The sequence below is a fragment of the Wyeomyia smithii genome, chromosome 1 (genome assembly GCF_029784165.1).
Source record: "Wyeomyia smithii strain HCP4-BCI-WySm-NY-G18 chromosome 1, ASM2978416v1, whole genome shotgun sequence".
NCBI lineage: Eukaryota > Metazoa > Arthropoda > Insecta > Diptera > Culicidae > Wyeomyia > Wyeomyia smithii.
The window spans coordinates 196874023-196894397 of record NC_073694.1 but is presented as its reverse complement, the minus strand read 5'-3'; the positions used below and the strand labels follow the sequence as shown (position 1 = coordinate 196894397).

Genomic DNA, 20375 nt, shown 5'->3' with positions numbered 1-20375 from the left:
CAGTTTATGTAGAAATGTTTTCAATAATTACAAATGATTTAGAACCAGAACAGTTTGTTCAATCAATGTGACTTTTTCGGAAAAGTCGTAGATGGTAATTTTGTTTTTCCAAAAAATACACCTCGAAAAAAATATGTTTTCAAGAAGCAAATAATTAATCAACTCAAAAAACGCATTTTTTTCAAATCTTTTTTTTATGATAGTTACTGAAACTTAGCTAAACAGTGATACACTTTCCCTCCAAATATCGGTAGGTTCTATGTGTCCCTTACCGAAGATACGCAATCTACGTTGTATTAAAATGCCACAAAGGCGACATTTATCATTATCAAGTTTGCCTAGCTTCTTGAGGTGATACTTACTCGGACAGTGCCCTGTAATCAGACGTGTAAATGTCCTCAGGTCTCTTTTATTTAGCTAGCGAAACACGAGGCTCTTCTCGCGATTTAGCTGTATGAATCATTGTAGTATTGTAGTAATCCGCTTATGGCATCCCAGTTTGCTTTGATGGTCGCTTTCTCCCATTCACCGAGTTCAGCTTTCAGTAGGTCAGCTCATTTTCTTCGATTCCAAAGTTACCAGGAATCCAGTATAAGTTTACATGGTTTTTCATAGCCAACTGTCGGAGCGTTAGAATGCATTTCCACACTAGTTTAGAGTGGCAAAAAGGAGAATTCAGGACTTAAGGTGCTGCCTGAGTCTCACAGAAAATGCAAATATTTGCGTGTCGGTAATTTTTTTTCAGACACATATTCTCGCACTCCGTTATCGCGTATATTTGCGCCTGGAATACTGTTGACCAATGTCCCATGGGAAAAAATTTAATAATTCCTGGCCTTATGAATCCCGCACCGGTGGAACCATTCATTTTAGAACCATCTGTGTAGAAGCAAAGGAAGCCATCCTGAATTGTGGGTCCACCTTGTTGCAAACTATTTCGTTCTATCTCTATTATTCTGTAGGAAATTTCGAAGTTTGGTTTTTAATTTCCACCCAATCCTCATTACTTTTTATTAGAATATTTATTTGGAAACCTTTCAGTATTCTCAGATGTCCTGTTAGATCGCTTTCTTTTAGATTAGACTGTCGATTTAACCTTAGAGCACTTTTTCCGTTTTTTGTTGAACCACCTGATGAAGTCGAAGAAAATGAAGTATTGCATCTAAGGCTTCTGATGGAGTGCTTCTCATTGCTTCTCAAATGGATACACAGGCCAATCTATGGATATTTCCTAGTTTAGCTTGAGTTTCAGTGGTTTCGGGCACCAAACTAATGAGGCGTAGGTTATTCTTGGTATGATTAATGTTTTATATATATCCAATGTCAAGTAGTTCCCCAAATATTTGGCTACAGGTAAAAGCTTTATAAAGGTGCCTTCCAGTCGCAGTTTAGGAATAGTATATTTCCTTTTTCGAGTAAAAGGAACAATGGTTGTTTTGGAGGGATTGACACTCAACCTCTTTCGCCTACACCATTGAGTTGTAAGATTTAATGCAGTTTGCATTCTATTAGAAATAACGCAGTTGTGCTTCTCCCCAACTAAAATCACTACGTCGTCTGCAAAACCAATCACTTCGAAGCCTTTTTGGGGTGATAGTATCCCACTTTCTTGTTAGGGACGTGCCTCCGAGCTTAGCATTTAGGTACTAACATAGCTTGAGTCCACTTTATTGCGTTCCTGTGTATGCTATGGTAAAGTTATAGACAGTATTTTTTCTTTCCAATATTTTAAAGAAAACACAAAAATATCACTAAAATTAAGTATACATATCGAAAAATTCACTTTTCAAACTTTGGAAAAAAATTTAAGAGGTATAATTTTCGAGAAAAATAGTTTTTCAAGTTTTGTACAGTGTACTTTTTTTGTTCTGATAGACAAAATGATTATTTACAACTGTGCCGAAGACACTATACCGATCGAACATTCATAGGCACTCGGCTAAGGAAATGCTCTCAAATTGAGATACTCACCAGCACAAAGAACTTTGGGTTGACACATAAATCAAATTAATTCAGCCGTAGTAATTTTTGTAGAAAAAAATCAGAAAGTGGATTGACATATTTAATTTATGATAATACTTTTGGTTTTTTTTTCTTGTTTTTTGACGTGGGACTACGTATTCGTTTTCTATACTGGGATGCATTCTGTAAAATTGGGAACGAAACTTGCAAACGTTACGTCAGATTTCAAACGATAATAACAGCATAACCACATGGTGGATATCAATAACCAATATATTGTTGGATAGATAAAACGTGTAACAATTTTACAATACGCTAGTCATCATTATTATTTCACTGCTCAACGGTGAAAATTGATAAAAAGTTACCTTAAAATTTACACGAACAATGAACCAATCACACACGTTCATGCTGGCAATAAATCTGGCAATAACGAATAAAAATCAATGATGACATTCAAAATCCAATTTGTTTTGGAAGAAAAACTATGGGCGCAGAAAGAAACTAGATAAGGCTCTCTACCAGAAGCGTCGTTATATTGATTCCGTAGAAAACTACCGGTCGTATCAGGTACATCGTCAACATTTTGCTTCGTCGCACTAGACTCAATTTTAGCATGCTGCTTTACTAGGGCTGCGATGCCTAGTCTCTTGACAAGGCTGCCGTATTGGTGTAGCTGGCTAGACACCACATTTCCTAGCAAATTTCTTCATTTCTCAGCGAATAGCGAATTTGTTTATTCCATTGTGTTCGGGAAAATCTGCCGAGTAATAAAGAAACGACATCGCAATTTACGACACATATGAGAAAGAGATGCCAGATAATTGTTTACGAATTGAGCACGTGCGGTGGCGGGTTGAAGCTGACAAATTTTACAGTGCGCTTCGGGCAGCACGCCAGGTGAATACTGGGTCAATATCGAGCGAATAAAGAAGAGTTTTGACAGCAGTTAGGTTGCTTCCAGGTCAAAACGAGGTGAGCTGGTGGAATAAAGAAATTCGCTAATAGTTCCACAGTCCGCTGCGGATTAGTTGCTGTTAAAGCCGCTCGTATCCTGGGGAACAGACGCTCAAACTAGCTGCTCTCCAAGAAGAACAACTACTCCTTCCCTGTCAGCATACAACCATGTTCCCCCCGGTTCACCGATTACCAAACCTAGCTCTCCTCAATATCGATTTAGTGTTGTTGAAAGAGCGTTGAGCGTTGACGCTGTGGTCAAGATATTCAATACATTTTTGAAGATTCAATCCCGATTGAAGTGATTTTTTCTACTGTTACGACACTATTTTATTCGTTATTAAATTTGCGCATTTTAACTCTTTTTTTCTTTTTTTTTAAATGAAATGTATAAAAACGTTCCACTTCTGCGGTTGCTGTGATTAGCGCGATTCAGTGTAATAAAAAGAATGATCATATACCATTTTGTTCCTTGGAATGTCCTGCACCCAGTGATGTATAACTCTTTACTGTAGTACCATTTACGCAAAATCGGCAGGCTTTGAAAATCGTGACCGTCAATATTCAGATGGTTTGCTTATCTATCTCTTTGCGATCAAAACAAAATAACCAACATGCTAAACCTTTCAGATCGATGAGAAAATTCATTTTTCGTTGATTTTTTAGTGCAAGAAGTTACATCATAGCTATAGACAGTGGTAATTCGCGGCAAAAAAGTTGCGGGTGGCATAATATAAAATAATCTAATTTCGCGGCACCCTTTATCTTCAGAAAATACTGAATAACGTGATTTTTATATTGTGGTGTGGTGTTGTTTTACATTGTGGTGTCGTTAGACACGTATTATTCATGTTTAACTGGCTCACGCTGCGTTCCGTATCTACCGAGTTTCCGGAAATCGATAAATATTCAATTGCCAACCGGGAAAACGTCCGCGATTCGAATACCTGCCTAAATTTTAATACCAATCTCACTGTCGATCATTTTAAAAAAAGATGCTGGCTTGTAGGCCTCCCTCATTCATCTTACAACTTGGATTTCATGGCTGCACACTCAGGAATTCTATCATGCACGTCACCAATCGCGAAATTCAATTAGGACTGTCAAAATCGCGTTGTAAGAGAGCGGTTGTAGTACTGTTTCATGTTATTGATTGCGTAGAAAACGATCTTCCATTGCCATCTAGGTGCCCATTAATCTTTAGCTCTGTCCTTGTTGCTGGTATTCATGAATATCGTAGGTTGCAAATCGAAATGTTTCATGATTGTCATAGAATGTTGCTGTTTTTTAATATTTTATTTTATCGAAACTAGATTTCGCGGAATTCGCGGCTTCCGCGAAATCGCGATTTACCACTGTCCTTAATCATAACTTAAGTGTTCGAAATTTGATGCAGTACGGTACTCAAGAGGTGTGCAACTGCACTTTGCAAACACTCAAGTTCTAAGTTGCTAGAAACTCTTCTCTACAAAGTTTTATTTTATGAAGCTAAAAGTTACATTACGTGCGACCGACATGGATTCTTCGCTGGAAGAACCTCAGTGAATTTACATCATTCTGAAGAAATACGGAGAACGCGGCTCAAATAGCCATCATACACACAGGTTTGAGAGCAGCGTTCGATCCCGTTGATCACCTAATTTCGTTAGCTGCGGCAAATGATACTTGTTAGATCGCCAATCGTCTTTGAAGATTAGAGTTGCTGAGTCTAGCTATTTTACCAATCATTCTGGTGTTCCACAGGGCAACAACCTTGGCCCACTGCTTTTCTCCTTATTTCTCGATGACGTGTGAACAGTTTTTATACGAGGTTAGAGATTTCTGTATGCAGGTGATTTGAAAATTCATCACATCGCTTAAATCGCTCGACGACTAACGAGAACTTCCAAATTTTTTTGTCATTTTCACTGAATGGTGTGAAATCAACTAGTTGGTTATCAGTGAGAACAAACGTTCTGTAAACTCATTCACGGAACTACAAAATTGCAAGCGAACATTTAGAGAGTGTCTGTGATCAAAGATCTTAGAATGCGCCTTGTGGTACTTTCCTTTAGGGAGCTCTTTTACGCTGTAATAGCAAAGAATTTAGGACCCTTATTGTCTTCGTGCGCACTACTACTCGCTTGGCAGATCTGTATTGGAGTATGCTACTGTGGTGTAGGAGCAAATCTGTGGTGTAGCAGCACATACTGACGTCTGGACACCAAGGATTGAAGCAGTTCAATTACATTTCGTTCGATAGGCACTGAGATTTCTTCAAGGAAATTTTGAATTTTTTAAATTACTTAACCAAGGAAGACTAGTCTTCTGATCCAGAATGAATGGCTGACAAGTCACAGGTTGGATGTCCCAATCTCACCCCACTGACACAATCTCACCCCGGCTGACGGTAGTAGTGTTGTTGATTAGAAGTTCTAAAATTATTTTATTTCACTTTGATGTGTTGCTTATTTGACCATTCTGTGTTATTTATTTGTCAGTAATACTGACAAATAAATAACACAGAATGGTCAAATACTGACTCAGTATTGTATATTAGGCATTTTCCATGTCCTCATCCAAGTATGGCTAGTATGTATACCTTTTCATTGGATTCGGTCGTTCATTATCTCATTGATAAATATTGTTGAATGTTGTGAAAATCCGGTTTGTTACTATCAGATATAAAAATGCCCAAAAAATTCAATAAACTCGGTAATTATTATATCGATGAAATTTCATCGGAAAATGACCTATGAGATGAGTCGTGTTTAACTATTTTACTATTTAGCATCAAAATATAAAATCGAAATACCATAAAATGTGACTGCGATTGCTCTTATTATAGTGTGAAATGTGAAATTTAACTAGTCAACTGGCGGAGTATCGGTGATATTTAAATTCATATGTTCGAAAAAGTAAATTTGGCAAAAATCACTCTTAGTTGGACATTTTTCGCTCGGTTGTGCAGTAGTGATAAACATTTTACACTCTTCTCACTATTTCAGGGTGAGGATTCCCAAAAACCAGTATTGAAGTTTTGCGTTACATTACACTATTTCCAGAAGCGTAAAGAAAAGATTTTTCCACGTAAAATTTTTGTAAAATAATGTATCTTGCATCAACCTTCACAAAGGGGTAAAACATAATGTTTTCACTTTCACGCATCGGAACACTATTTACATTCTTCCATTTCACTTCACTCAAATCCACTCTAAACCAGTTTAAACTGCCAGTGAGAGTATCCGAACCGAAACAAAGCCATTTCACCGATGCAACAAAATGCGTACCCTCCAAACGGTCACTGTCTTCACCACATTCTGTGTTTATAACTTCCCAGACTGTTTGTTATCGCGTCAGTGTTGTCTATACGCATTTACGCCTTCTACGGCAGCTTCCGTTGCAAACCGCGGCCCGACTGTTACTGCCAGATGTCGAACGCAACGCAAGCCACACCGGTTCTTGTCCGTCCCTGCAGGGAAGGTGGGAGTCCAACACCGCAGGCCGCGTCAACGGTTTACCAATTCATCTGTGGGTGACACTGCGTGAAATTTCCATCAAACTACACCAAAATTCCGCGATTAAGTCCGCTGATCGTGGTTTGAAATGGTCTCCGACACTCGCGCCATTCGTTTCATTTCTTCTCGCTTCACTTGATTTAAGGGTGAAATTTTTATCCACCCGACGCTTTTGGTTTGGTTGCGAAAACTCGACGCGCCCAATAATTATGCAAATCGAAAACAAAAAAAAAACGCAACACTCGCGACACACCGCAAGCGGTCGCAGCGATACCAACCGTAAGTAGCATAACCACCTTCGGTGGTCACGAGTTCACCATTTGCACTGTTATTGCGTGACTAACCATATTAAGAGTTTGCCTACTTCATTGAAATGTTGTATTATTTTGGCAGATCACTAAAAAAGCTCATTAATTATAAAATGCACTATCTTCGGATATTGGGTAATCTCTTCCCTACTCTCGGAACTACGGACACACGCGAGCCACTCTGTGACCGCCGCCGTTGGACTAGACCTTGACAATGTGAGTACGATGGTTTAACTGATCGTGGCACAGCCCTTGGATCGGACACTTTCTTCCGATCCGACAGTGCCTGGCTTCGTTCATCCGTTAGCGGCAACACTTTCATTTTTCGCCACAATAATCATGAACCCCATGAGTGTCGTCATCGGGGTCCGTCCGGTGCCGGTGGGCGGCACTTTCGCTTTCATTCGGCCATCTTCGGCTGGCAACCGATTTGACGGACGCCAGACCGCGAGCGGCTAGACAAGCCGGTCAGATGAACTCTGGTGTTCGTGTGTTCGAGTATTTTTTGACCATACACTCAGAGTAGCTGTCTCGTTGTGTGGCACTTCGTGCCACCCTACTCCGAAAACGAAAAGCGCATGAAGCATCCGTTAAACGAAATTCATCTCGACCGGTCAAACCGATCATGTTACCTTCGATGAATGCCCTTGATCGGTTTTCGTTGCAGCACTGGCTCCAGCCTACAAAGGAAAACCGTCGGTCGGTATTTCGAGCCATCCTAAGCAAACTGATTTACATATTCATTAGTACGCATTCAAATCGAGTCATGGGGTAGGGAAAGTTCAATCAATTAACATATCGGCTTCAACAGTTCGGATGCAGAAGAAGTGACTCTTGATGATGGCATTTAGCATCTTCTATTCTCACGTCCCTGTTCTGTATGCTTGTATGTAATGGATAAATTTGGCAATAACACTAGCTTCAGCTCACCGTGAACCTTTGCCTTTAAATTGGCTGACTAGAATAAATAAATAAATAACTTCCTCGTGGCATGTGTCATTTTAGCTAACTCTAGTTTCCGTCGGTTAACTGGCCCCGGCAGCGGTGTCCTTCGGCACGCACAGGCACTCGCCTGACAGCCTTTCGTGAATCCACGGCAGGTAGTGGACGATGCGGGTGTAGATTCCGGGCAGATTCGGTCGGGCACAGCCCCGGCCCCAGGACACGACGCCGACAACTTCCATGCTACCGGCATTGCCCATCTTGTGCATTGGACCACCGCTGTCACCCTGTGAAAAGACATAATTGGAGCGTATTCAGATTATCGGAAGTTGATCATGGCGTGCAGTTTAGGTTTAGATTGATGTTTGCTTATGTCAATACTTCAATCCATTTTCATTAGTTACAAAACAAGCATCTGGCGGTGGATTTTACTCTTATCAGACCATATGGTAAACTTCACGAAGAAACGTCGAATATCAAAAAATATCGAAAAAAAGTTATTCTACTTTGGACAGACGAACAGGAAATGTCACCTATGAATTATTTTTAGCATCCTAAGAGTTTAAGAGGATCCCAAGAGATTAAGAGTAGCATTGTTAAAAATATAACATGAGTGCATCTTATATATATTTATAAATTCCATCAATTTTCGTATCCATCAAATTACGAACACTCAAGCTGTGATGAAATGAATTTTATTGTCAATCTTTAGGCTTTAGCATGTATTTGGTTTAGCCAACTGAGTATTTTTTGTAGATGGAGAAATTTTTGACATAAGTTTAATTCGAAGTATTTTATCTCAGAAATCGTTGTATGGAAAACTGTCTGAGAATGAGTTGTAGGGAAATATTAATGCCTTGTATAATAATATACACCGTGGAGAAAAATCACAGCAATTTGCACATATAAATACGACATCACTAAACAGAAATAAAACAAACATTATACAGTGCAAACAAGTGACAACCGTCAGAATGCATGCAGCATAAAATAACACTTAACTTTTAATTCTAGCGCAAAACGCGAAAATATCAAGAAAAGATCGAAGCAGGCGTGCAACACGAGTAGCCGTCTTCTATTATTCGCGTCCACTTTTCTACAGGAAAATTATAAACTCTGTGTACCTTTCAGACCGACTAATTAACAAATGTATAAACATAAATTTATTCATCTATATATACCTACCACTACTTTCAAGTGTCAAAATGTGTTGTGGAAATAAGCCAGTGAACTGTTAAACGTGTAAGTGAGTGAATGGAAACCACATGATTGTGGTAAAGAACTATTTCGAATTGATGTTCGTAATAGAACCCGGAACGGCGCAAATCTGGTTCATAAATAAGGCTAAGTATTCTTTCTTACATAATTCTATTCTATCCAAGATTTCATCGTTGAAAATGCAGGATTCTTTACACAACGCGTTAAGGTAGTGAATTAAAGCATTGTTACGTAATAGTTAGGTAGTAGTTAACCCTTTCCCGCTCATGGTGACTCTAAAGCACCAAGAATTATAATCATCATATCTTGACATAAAATAGTTTGTTGTGCTTACGATTGTTCCATAAACTTTTATATGCTGCCTCAGAGCATCGTTGGGCATTTTCTTCAAAATACTACAGTTGACAGTAATTTTAGTTAATCTACAAAGTGTCCAGCTTGAATTTTCTCGTGAAGCTATAAATTTCAATGATAAACCTTGTGAGCGGGAGACGGTTAAGTCAGTAGTTTTGAATATTTTTTAGTAATTGATATGCTTCCAGGGTTTTTTTAGGAAAAACTAGTGATGTTAAAGCTATTGAGTTAGTAAATATCTATAATTCTAACTAATCGAGTCATAATTAGGATTATATGTATTGAGATCAATACAAGGTAGCTCGCGTGGCTCAAGGGAAAACGATTCACACTTGAGTCAGAATTCGTGAAACGGCTCACTAAGAATCGCGATGTCTAATTTTTTCAAATGAGTATCAAAAACTTCAAGAGTTTGCTTCGGTAAGTTGATTTTTTAGGTCAATCTTCTTTTTAAATAGACATCTTTCAAAATATTACATCGAATTTGATGATTTTCACATTTTGCAGTTGTAGTTTCTTGAAATATTTTTTTGGAGAATTTTTCCTTCAATAGTAGCTATTTGATACAAAATGTTGAAAAATTATGTTCTGAGCACAGAAAAATTAAAAAAAAAAATCAAATGTATTTTTGACTAAATTTCGGAACTTTCCTGTAAATTTCCAGTTGGTGTTATTTTTAGTTCAAAAGACAGGCTTTCAAAGTTGGTGCCACACCGTGAAACAATTGTGCCATAGAAACCAAGAATTCTGTTTTTCTTTAAAAAAATATATATAACTCAGCCAAATATCAACCGATTTTCACAAAACCACTTCTATTTGATTCGTCTTTAAAAAATACTTTCAAAATTCTACTTGTAGTACTTTTCTTACAAAAAAGGTGGCAAATTACAAGCTAAGTTGAAAATTGCGTGAAAAAGTATAAAAAAACTAGATTCAAACACCAAAAGCTCAATATGGTTTAGTGATTTCAGTACAAAACTGATTATATTTTGCTAGCTCTATTTTTCTCCTTTCCAAAACTGCTAAAATATTGAAAGTCGGTTGAGAAATGACTGAGTTAAAAAAATTGTATGCGCTGGTGTGCACAAAACCGTATTTTTACCATTGCTTCAAATTTTGGGGTTGTTCGGAAAATTTCTAATATGAGCGAATGTTACACTGAACAAGATCTACAACCTACACTAGGTCACTTCAAAAGTTCTTGCATTTTTTTTTTTTCATTTGTAGTACAGTGTAATATATACACTACCGGTCACAAGTTTGGAATCGCTTCACTGAGTATTGCAACACCCAGTTTGAATATAACAGCACCCTTAAAGGTTTATCATCACCTAAAATGGACCAATTTATTTAACTCTATCTCGGATACTGACAACCCACAGAGCTGTGGTCCTCAGAAAAGTTGCTCAGGAATTTGTGGAGGTTTTTATTTGGTGCACAGTTTGTTCGAAATTTGATTGTGCATGAAGATTTAGGTATTTTGAACCTTATTCACCTTGTGAATCCGACCATTAAGAAAGTTATCGTCTTCAGCAAAGTTGTTCAGAGGCTCAAAAATTTTTATTTGATACACAGTTTGCTTTTGAATTTGACCGCAACGCGGCGCTAGTATACATGGAGCTTCGAAAATTTTGAACATCACTTATCTGTTGCGGTCTTTGGGAAACTTGTTCAGCAGGTCATGTGGGAAACTTTGCTGAAGACCACAGCTTTCTAGGAGGACGGAATCAAAATACGAAGATTTGCGTGCACACTAGCACCACATAGTGGTGGAACTCCATACTTAACTTTCAATCACCCAAAAGCACTTGACATTTTAAGCAACCACGGGATGAGTTAAGGTCAAAATATGAAGAATTGCGTTCACATTAATGTCGTAGCGACAGAATTCTGCATTCTGCAATCCTGTTCATCAATCAGAAGCCCTAGACATTCTGAACAAATTTGCTGAAGACCGTAACCAGGGTGGCGAAAAAGTTTTCTAAATCAAGTTCTTTGATTTTCCCTGATATTCCCTGAAATATAACATTAATTACCCTGATATTTTTAAACATCCGGCACAAAAAAGGGCAAGGTAAATTAACGCAACTCTGAAATCCAGGTGAAAAAAGTATTCGATTGGGTGTGAAACCGAACCTTAGTGAACCCGGATTAGCCTTTTATGCTACAAAAACCAGTTTTTTCGCTAGAGTGCCGTTTAAAAAAGAATCACCTGTTGGGTAAATTTTTTCCCTGAATATTTTTTAGTTTTCCCTGATATTCCCTGATTTTCCTGATCGAAAAAAAATTTCCTGACATTCCCTGATTGCTTTGTGCTGTGCTTCTGCCGCTCATAGAAATAAATTGCTTCTACACTACTACAGCCCATGGAAGTGAATCACTGCTGAGCACTGTTGAGATAATACAATAGAGACAACTTGAGTTTCCTCGTGGAAGAATACGATGCGGAGGGGCGTCAGATGCTTTTCCTACCAGAGAGTGACACAAATCTTCGATAAAATCAAGTATATAAAATATAAAATTTGGATTGAAAAAACACATTTTGCGCTCTAACTTTTTCATTCAAATTTTCACCTTAAAATTACTTTTTAACGACTTTCAGGGCATTTTAAGAGAAAAAAATGCAATGCTGACATCATGAATATCTTAGTTATACTCAAAGTTATTAATGTTTTTCATTAAGAAATATGCGTTTTTCATCTGTTGTCATGTCTTTTGGGGCAAACACAAAAAATATCACTTGGGGCACTTGTGACTCTATCTATGGAGAATTATTTAAAAATATGTTAGTTTTATATTTGGGCCGTTGAGAGCAAACGTGATACATGTGCCATTAAGTACATTTTTCGGGAGACGCGATAAACGAAAACACCTGAACAGTAAATTATTTTCACCATTTTTTTTCCAACATAACTGCACTAAATCATTGCTGGAGAGGTTTCAAAAGACGGTACATGTCCAGTCTGAGCATGAAGGATGCGTTATAGTTCGCTAATCTCAGGACATAGAACATTCATTTCTTCAGCAGAGTTGTCCAAGTGATTGAGTACTATAGGATGATGATATGTCTGTTAAGGAACTCTATCATTTCGTGGCGCTAGTGTATATTTTTTGGGTAACAGAAAAAATTTTAAATGATTTAGATCGACTGGAGCCAATGCAAAGGCAAACACTTTGGTATCTTTAGGATTGTTATTTGGTCGATAATGACTAAAATTAAATTTCAGGGGAATAAGAAGAAATTCAGTAAAAGCGTAGATAGAAATATTCAAGGTACGATAAGCACAGAGCCGTAGCTACTCCGTTTTGCGTGGTGGGGCACAGAAATTTCACTGACGTTTTTTTTTGTTAAAGAAGTAATTCAAAAGCAATACATTTAGCTCAAATATACAAAAGCTAATCTAGAATATGTGAACAGGTAAAGTATTCGCTTTATTTATACGAATTAGAAAAAATTCGCTAGGGGCAATGCAAACGCGTGGGGGGCTAAGCCCCCCCTAGCCCATATGGTAGCTACGGGCCTGGATAAGCATTATGACAAATACTTTTTGATCATTGTATAGTTTTAGTTTTCGTACAAAAACTGACAGACACAGTTTCAGTTTTTCTCACTGTGCGTCGCTAGGAAAATTACACAAATATGCTCGATACAAAACTCCAACTAGTTCTCAGCCAGCCGAAGGAAAATCGTTCGACTGCCCGACTACCTAGTGCATCCATAGTTGGTTTGTTCATTTTGGAACTCCAAGACAGCGTACGATTCAATTGACCGCCTGTTTTGTATGTTTGAAAGCATAAGTGTGTTTTTATCAATTTTTTTTACCAATGTCTGTTTACTAGCTTTGAAAGTAGATAGTCCGTTCAACAATGGCACAGTGGTTGATTATTGAAAATAATAATTTGCTCACTTTTCTCAGCGCTGTGTCCATTGTTACTCTATTCTTATACAGAAATAAGGCAGTATGCAAGCAAAATTTTGAGTATGTGGATTCGAGAAAAAGCTACGTTACGCACATTGGTGCACATATGAAGACTCAAAAGGTGACGCTTGATGAAAACACTCCGTAGCTGATTGCGTACAAGCCCGAAGAGTAAGATACTAACTTGTATCCTCAACCTTGTATGCAAACCGCACAGATCGACTTGCTTGCAATGAGAATGCATTGAGTGAGATAATCATAAGCCCTATTTATTTGAAGTGATGATCAATTTAAGCTCATCAGTACATAATCCCAAAAGTATATTAAATTTTGCAATAGTCAATGAATCAATAACAAGCAACAGCATTTGGGGTGAAAACAACTACAACAGAAGAGTTGTTCCTGAAAAACGATGTCATGACATAGGATCATTCTGAGAACGCAACGTTTCATAATAGTGTGCTCATTGTAAAAAATTGTAGAAGTTCATCAGAACAGGCATAATAGTCCCATGTGAATGTTTATCACTTATGACTTTGAAACTGCAGAAATTTTTTACATTTCGTGCGCTCTCAAAAAATCACAAGAAAAAGCTATGTTTGTTGCTAAAATGATGAGCAATATATTAATTTTGGTCAGTCCTAAGTTACAAATATACGCAAAACAGGCTCAGAGATAAATTAAAAAAAAATCAATTAAACAACAATAACTTCATTGCATATAAAGTATTTTGCTATGCCATTTACGTTAAACGATTGCATGTTTTAAATTTTTGTGTTTTGATCGAATCAGTAGGAAGGAAAAAACAGTGATTTACCATCGTCTACTGCGTTTTACTCAGTTAAAAAAACTAGCCTATTTGTTCCATTATTCATCTCATTAGGCCGACGTTCACGAAGAATGCACGGATTAAACATCAAATTTTCACGAAATCATTAAGTGGTAAACAAAATATGGAATCGCCCAGTGAATAATATTGAGTAAACTTAGCTAGATAAATCCTGATTTTTGTAAAACAAACTATTTTTAACAAAGCTTTCATATTCATCTCAAAACTAAATTATTCATCTAACGACGTCCCCGTATTCATCACACTATGATTAACTTTCATGAATCAGCGTAGCCGCATACCGTCGTAGTAGGTTACCTAGGTATCCGCTGTAGTTGTTTAGGCGCGAAATTGGTAAACTAGGTAACCACTTTTTCATATTAACAGAAACTAATTTGGCAACTTTTGATTATCTTCAACGCAGCGAAAACAGATTGAAATACATACTATTCAAATTTAAGACTTGAGAAAATTTATCTCATATATTTCTGCTATTTGAAGCTTCTTTTCGGAAATTTGAGGTGAACATTTTAAAGATCAAAGTATTCTTAGTGCAGTGAGTGATATTGTTGTGTGAATAATATGAAAGGTGGTCTAATGATCATAAAAAACTTTGGGTGGCTGCCGGATCCCGTTGTAGCCGTATAGAGCAATGCGTGGAGTTTGTTTTGTGAGGTAGGTGTTTAAAATAAATGAATTTTTGAGTGTAGATGCCCGACTATAATATCAAATTTAGAGATTTTAAGAAAGTTTTTGAGAATTCTACTTTATGAGAAATCTAAAGTAGACTTAGAAGAATTCATTTCAAAGATGAGAAGATTGATTTTGTTAGAGAATACGCGTTTTTTTAGTTTCCAATTGAGTTTCGATGATGTATGAGATAAATTTATGGGCTGAGATGAATAATGGAACAATTTCCCTATGTTTTTGGTAGTGTGACTCCTATGCATTTATGGGCAGTTTGTATAATGAGCAGGTGTAATTAACACAAATTTGTTAGTTTCCCTTTGAAAAAACATGTCATTTATCAGGTTACAAGGTTGACGAACACTTTTGTGTTTGGAATCCGTTCAGAGCAAGGAAGGAAACACCGAAATGGCAAGGATGGATATTGAAAAACTCCTATTTTCGTTGCACTTTTGCAGCCTTTCACCCTACTTAAGAAAAACGCATTCATGCGTCAAAATAAATCACTTATCACCATATTCTTGCGGTCCGAAAATGGATTTAGGGGCCCTAACAATACTGCACTGATTCCAGTATAATTATTGAAAGCAATTCAAAGTTGCAATGTTTAAAATTTCATTTCATTTACATTAGATCCTAAAAATCGGTGAGTGATGCTGAGATATCTTCTTTTTAAAGAAACTCAAAATTCTTTTTTTTACAAAATAACGGCTGGCTGCGAAGCCTGTATCGAACAAAAACAGAAGGTCAAATTCCGAAACGAAATGTAGTACCGGGGGTTTGCTTTGCCCGTGACCGAAAAATATTTACTTTCAGCGTTCGTGTTATTCACTTGATCTATTTACGTAACAAGACTATTTATAACACATAAAACTGCAACTCACCTGACAAGCATCCTTTTTGCCGTCGTGATAGCCAGCGCACATCATGTTATCGGAAATCTTTTTACTGCCATATCCGGCCTCCAAGCACTGCTGCTGTGTCCAGATAGGCACCACCACCGACCGTAGGGTTTTCGAAGGAGGAAGTTTTTCCCCGATTCGTCCCCAGCCGGCAACGATTCCCAGTTTTCCGCTTAGGTCTTGTTCGGCTGAAATGAGGAAAAAAGTGGAATAACTCATTTGTGCGAAAAATGTGGCTATCAATCCTACTTCCATCCGGTAGACAGGCGGGTTGTATGGTTGGCCCAAATCGCAGTGGTTTGTCCAGCTCCAGTAAGGCGATGTCGTTGTTGAAGGTGAAGATATCGAAGTTTTGATGGTCAATAATACGTTTCACCCTTCGTAGTTCGGTGTAGTCTCTGGCAATGTTATGACCACCGAGATACACTCTAATTTCATTGGGTTCAAACGAGTTGACGCAGTGGGCCGCAGTAATCAGGTAGTTTTTGGTTAGTACAGATGCTCCACAGTACAACTTCCCCTGCCGGAATAGACCTGCGAGCCAAGGAAACTCGTGCGCTTCAGCTTCGACACCTCCGACAATGCGGTTCGCGCGACCGTTCACTCCACACACTAGAATTGAGAATAAAAATTACGTTCAGCTGGCAAACGAACTTTCCAATTTCGAACGATTTATTGAAATTATAATATGCCACCAAACTGACAAGCACGGGGGATACCGCAAGTGTCAACCACAGACGACGTGAAGTTGTCGAATACGATAACCTTCAAAGCCACACTTTCGAAGCACCGTTCGACTGGCAGAGTATCAATACGGATGTAATGCAGGCACCAGGGTACCAAAAAAGTTAATTTAGTCTCGACAAAAGCGATCGGAATGCTCCAAAAATACCAGCGTAAATAAACAACCACTTTAAAAACTGCAGCCCTGGGGGGCATTAACCAAATTCAAGTCGTACCAAGCAGTGATAGTTCCAGCAGCTGCTGGTTGTTGGGTGTTTAAGCCTGAGGCCACAATAAATTTGCAACACCGCAACAGAAACGACGAAACTTGTAACCACCTGTTACCCGCATGGCGCCACCAACGCATTGCCTCAGGAACTCGCAAAGCCCGCGTGAAGTGTAACCAAAACAAACGGCAGGTTTTGTTTATGGTCCCATACACTGTCGCTCTCTTTCTTCTTCTCTCTCCCTGTCTCTCGTTTTTCTCTGACCATCATCGGACCCAATCATAGTAAAAACTAGCACGTGCTTGTTGATTGTCAGTGTGATTTGCTGACACCCCCGCCCCCATTCCGGTGACGGTCGCACTGCTCTTGGCCGGGATTGGGAGTCTGAGTTGCGATGGTGTGCGCCATTGTGTGGCACTACTTTGTCATTGCTTGCGTTTATTACATAATTGCTTGCTATACGACACACATTATTGGTTGTTATTACCGCGGTTGCCAGTGTTGTCATTTGTTACAGACGCGGAGCCGTTCCGATTGTTTACACTGGTAACCTTTCACTTTCAATCCTTCTTGCACAAAGCAGCTGCCGTGGAGTGCATTCCACATTGACACCCACCGTCACACGAGATTGTATAGTTTCTATTTCCATACACTGATAGGCAAAGGACGAATGCGACTCGAAGCACCAACACTATCACCTACCGCAATTGCACGTACTGCTGCCGTTGATCGGCACTGCTAGTGACATCCTGGCTAACCACACTAAACTAATCGCCAACGGTAATTGCATCCTGTCGCGTGTGTAGAACACTGTGTGTTGCACCGAAATGTACGAAGCTCGAGCTCTGATCGCTAGAATACTGCCTCTTTGCAGCGAAAGCACACACTGCCTAAAACGAACAACAAACGATCAACCAAAATTTTGGTCCCGCCCGGGGCAGACGAGACAACTTGAGTGTGTCGGTATTGTTCTGTGGCTGTGGAATTTAAACCGATCGTCTTTTATACATATGGATAAGTTAATTTGTCGCCATACGCGTGAGTACGAGGAGCGTGTCGCGCCGATGCACATTGTTCGCTCGTGGGCTTAGGGTACGACACCTTCGAGGACATATCGCCAACCGCCACACGGTTTTCCCTTGTCCTGTTGCCCAAACTGAACGAAACGAGAGAATCACCCTCCCCGCCGTCGTCGCAACCCCTCTGCCCACCGAAGAGGGTGGGAAACTATGTACACACATGGAGTGCAACGCACACCCCGTCGATCGTTGCCAAGGGGGCGGAAGTCGGGTGGTTGCCATCGTAAAGGTCGCGAGTGTAGGACCAACTGGCACTCTCACTCTCGAAGCGAGCAGCGCGCATCCACTTAGCGGCGCGGGTTGTCTTTTCAAAGTTGCGTGCATATTCATCGTCACTTCCTTCATAGTGGTTTTTTACTTTCTGCCTTCGAAAAAAGGGTTTCGTTTACCCTGTGTATATAACCCTAGTACATTTGAGTATTTTTGAAACTAAGATTATTTTCTTGGAAAATTAAAGAAAGACAAAAAGCCATGATTTTTTATACTGAATAATCTTTGACTACCGTATATTATATAGACCGTTCCGATAATTATGAATACACTTACGATCAACCGTCATTTCAAACGACGTGCAGTATTCAACCAAACGTTGGCTGGGCCTGTTGTTTACATTCAAAAGAAACAGATGCTGTCATTTTTTCTAACATTTAGTGCGAAATTTTGAAAATGCGTGGCCTTTCTCCCGAGCAAAGAAAGCGAATTGTGCACAAATGGGGCACCGTGAGTGGTCTTTCTATAAGAAAATTAGCCAGAGAAGAAGGTATAAGTGTCGTAGCAGTTCAAACCGCATTGCGGAAGTATTGTGAAAAGTGCACATTTACTGATGCCCCAAGACATGGTAGAAAACCCGGGCCTGTTGATCCCACAATGGACAAAAAGATTAAGGAATACTACAAGCGGCATCCTTCAGTATCAGTACGAGATGTGGCGAGAAAGCTTGGAACCTCGGCGAGTAACGTTATGCGTGCCAAGGGCCAAAACAAACTGAATCTGTGAAACCGAGAGCTCGGAAGCTTTATGACAAACTTCTGACCAAAAAAATGGGGTGTGTTATCATCGATGACGAAACCTACATAAAACTGGACTATAAGACTCTGCTAGGACCGCAATTTTATACATCACCGAAGGGAAAGGATGTCCCTGGACCAGTGAAAGCCATTTACACCGAAAAATTCGGCAAGAAGGTAATGGTTTGGCAGGCCATTTGTGAATGTGGGAAAATATCTCGTCCATTCATTACGAATGACACAATGAATGGTAAAATTTACGTGAAAGAGTGTTTGCAGAAAAGGTTGTTACCCATGGTTAAGCAGCATAACAGTCCTCCAATCTTTTGGCCCGATCTTGCTTCCTGCCATTACTCTAAGGATGCACTAGGGTGGTATAAAACAAATGATGTCACATGTGTCCCAAAGGAGATGAATCCTCCAAACTGCCCTGAAATTCGCCCTATTGAAACTTTTTGGGCTTTGACCAAGGCAAAGCTGAGGAAATATGTCAAACCAGCGGACAATGTTGAAAAATTTAAAAAGATCGGCTTAAAGTGGTAAAAATGGTCGGAGAACACACTGTGCGAAAGCTTATGAGTAGTGTTAAGAGAAAAGTTAGAGAACTCGCGTATCCTACGAAAAATAATCCTAACTTGAATCAGAACTGGAATGAAGGCACTTATTATCTATATTTCAGAATAAAATGACCCGAAAAATCCTCTATTTTTTGTTTTATTCAAGAAAGAAGATGTATTTATAATTTTCGGAACAGTCTATAGTTGATGAGCAATTAGAGTTGTCATTTGTCATTTGTCGAGTTAAAAACTGATTCTTTTTCACGGGTAGTAAGCCCTAACTGAAACATTGTTGATGTCGAGTAAAGCTGGTATTAAACGAAGCGAATATTTGTTAGTTTTGGTACGAATTTTCTTTGCACAAAGTAAAATCTGTACCAAAAATAGCAAATATTTGCTTCGTGTAATACCTGCTTAAGACTCATTTTTTGTACTTATGTTTTTTTTTTCAATATTTCAATACTGTGGGTATTGCAGGGACAGGTAAAACTGCTTGAAAACATAACCTTTTTAGATATCAAAGAAACTACCCATGATTTCCGCTTTTATTCCTGTTCGAATGGTTGGTTGAGTTAACAATGAACAGACCACAATGCTTTGAAGGTTAAAACACACGCATACGGGGAAGATCTCAAACGAAACCCGGAATCACCAAAAAACGTTCCAGAAAGGTCTAACTACACGAATAAAGAAAAAGATCTGAAACCAAGTCCAGAATCGCTGGAATACGCTACGACAGGCTAGAAAATGTGCAAAAAGAAAATCACATCGAAAGTACAACATCACGAATATATTAAAAAAAAATCAGGAAACGCAGGAAAGTAGACGAAAATTGAAATGAATGTTAAACCATTGCAATTTATTCAACGTTAATAGTAGGATGGTGGTATCCAAGGTACGAACGTATGGTTAACGAAAAACTACGATAGTCTTATATTTTATCAGGAAAAATATCAGACCAAGTTTTTTTTTTATTCTCGTTTATTTTCCGTCGGTCTAGTTCCCCCACTATTGTTGTACCAATCACCGACGCCCGGGGAGTTGGCTCCACCCAGAACCTTAACTTACGACCCGTTGATTAACGGACCGGCGCCAACGGCTCCACTTTCTCATGCGATGTTAGGCGTGATCCCAGATATTTTTCGTCACAGAAAATCTCCCGGTGTCGGCTAGGACTAAATCTGGACCAGTTGGGTTGGTTGTGAG

General features: G+C 38.9%; 2 protein-coding genes across 11 annotated transcripts in view; both read right to left on the bottom strand.

Moving 5' to 3' along the window:
- Positions 1 to 7099, bottom strand: part of LOC129718778 (serine proteinase stubble) — a 38572-nt gene extending 31473 nt beyond the window's left edge. The window contains exons 1-2 of one of the 9 annotated variants that reach the window (XM_055669843.1): positions 6761 to 7099; positions 5501 to 5573 (exon numbers count right to left, since the gene is read on the bottom strand). The gene's annotated coding sequence lies outside the window, so the exon portion shown is untranslated. The other 8 variants (XM_055669844.1, XM_055669847.1, XM_055669848.1 and 5 more) reach the window with 8 other exon arrangements.
- A 466-nt stretch (positions 7100 to 7565) lies between these two features.
- Positions 7566 to 17501, bottom strand: LOC129718780 (trypsin 3A1-like). 2 transcript variants are annotated; one of them, XM_055669851.1, is made up of 5 exons: positions 17229 to 17486; positions 15826 to 16188; positions 15559 to 15764; positions 7735 to 7953; positions 7566 to 7682 (listed from the first exon to the last, which is right to left on the bottom strand). In XM_055669851.1, the coding sequence occupies exons 1-4, from the start codon at positions 17314 to 17316 to the stop codon at positions 7750 to 7752; spliced, it is 861 nt and encodes a 286-aa protein (XP_055525826.1). In that variant the 5' UTR covers positions 17317 to 17486; the 3' UTR covers positions 7566 to 7682; positions 7735 to 7749. The 2 variants fall into 2 exon arrangements, with proteins under 2 accessions (XP_055525826.1, XP_055525825.1); XM_055669850.1 differs by having other exon boundaries at positions 7566 to 7953; positions 17229 to 17501.
- Between the last annotated feature and the right edge of the window lie 2874 nt (positions 17502 to 20375).

Excerpts from the sequence above, each read along its gene's own strand:
- LOC129718780 (XM_055669850.1), bottom strand. The coding sequence starts at position 17,316 with ATGCAATTACCGTTGGCGATTAGTTTAGTGTGGTTAGCCAGGATGTCA. Across the intron at positions 15,765-15,825 it reads CGCCTGTCTACCGGATGGAA|CCGAACAAGACCTAAGCGGA; the intron begins GTAGGATTGATA and ends TCCTCATTTCAG. Across the intron at positions 7,954-15,558 it reads GCAAAAAGGATGCTTGTCAG|GGTGACAGCGGTGGTCCAAT; the intron begins GTGAGTTGCAGT and ends GTCTTTTCACAG.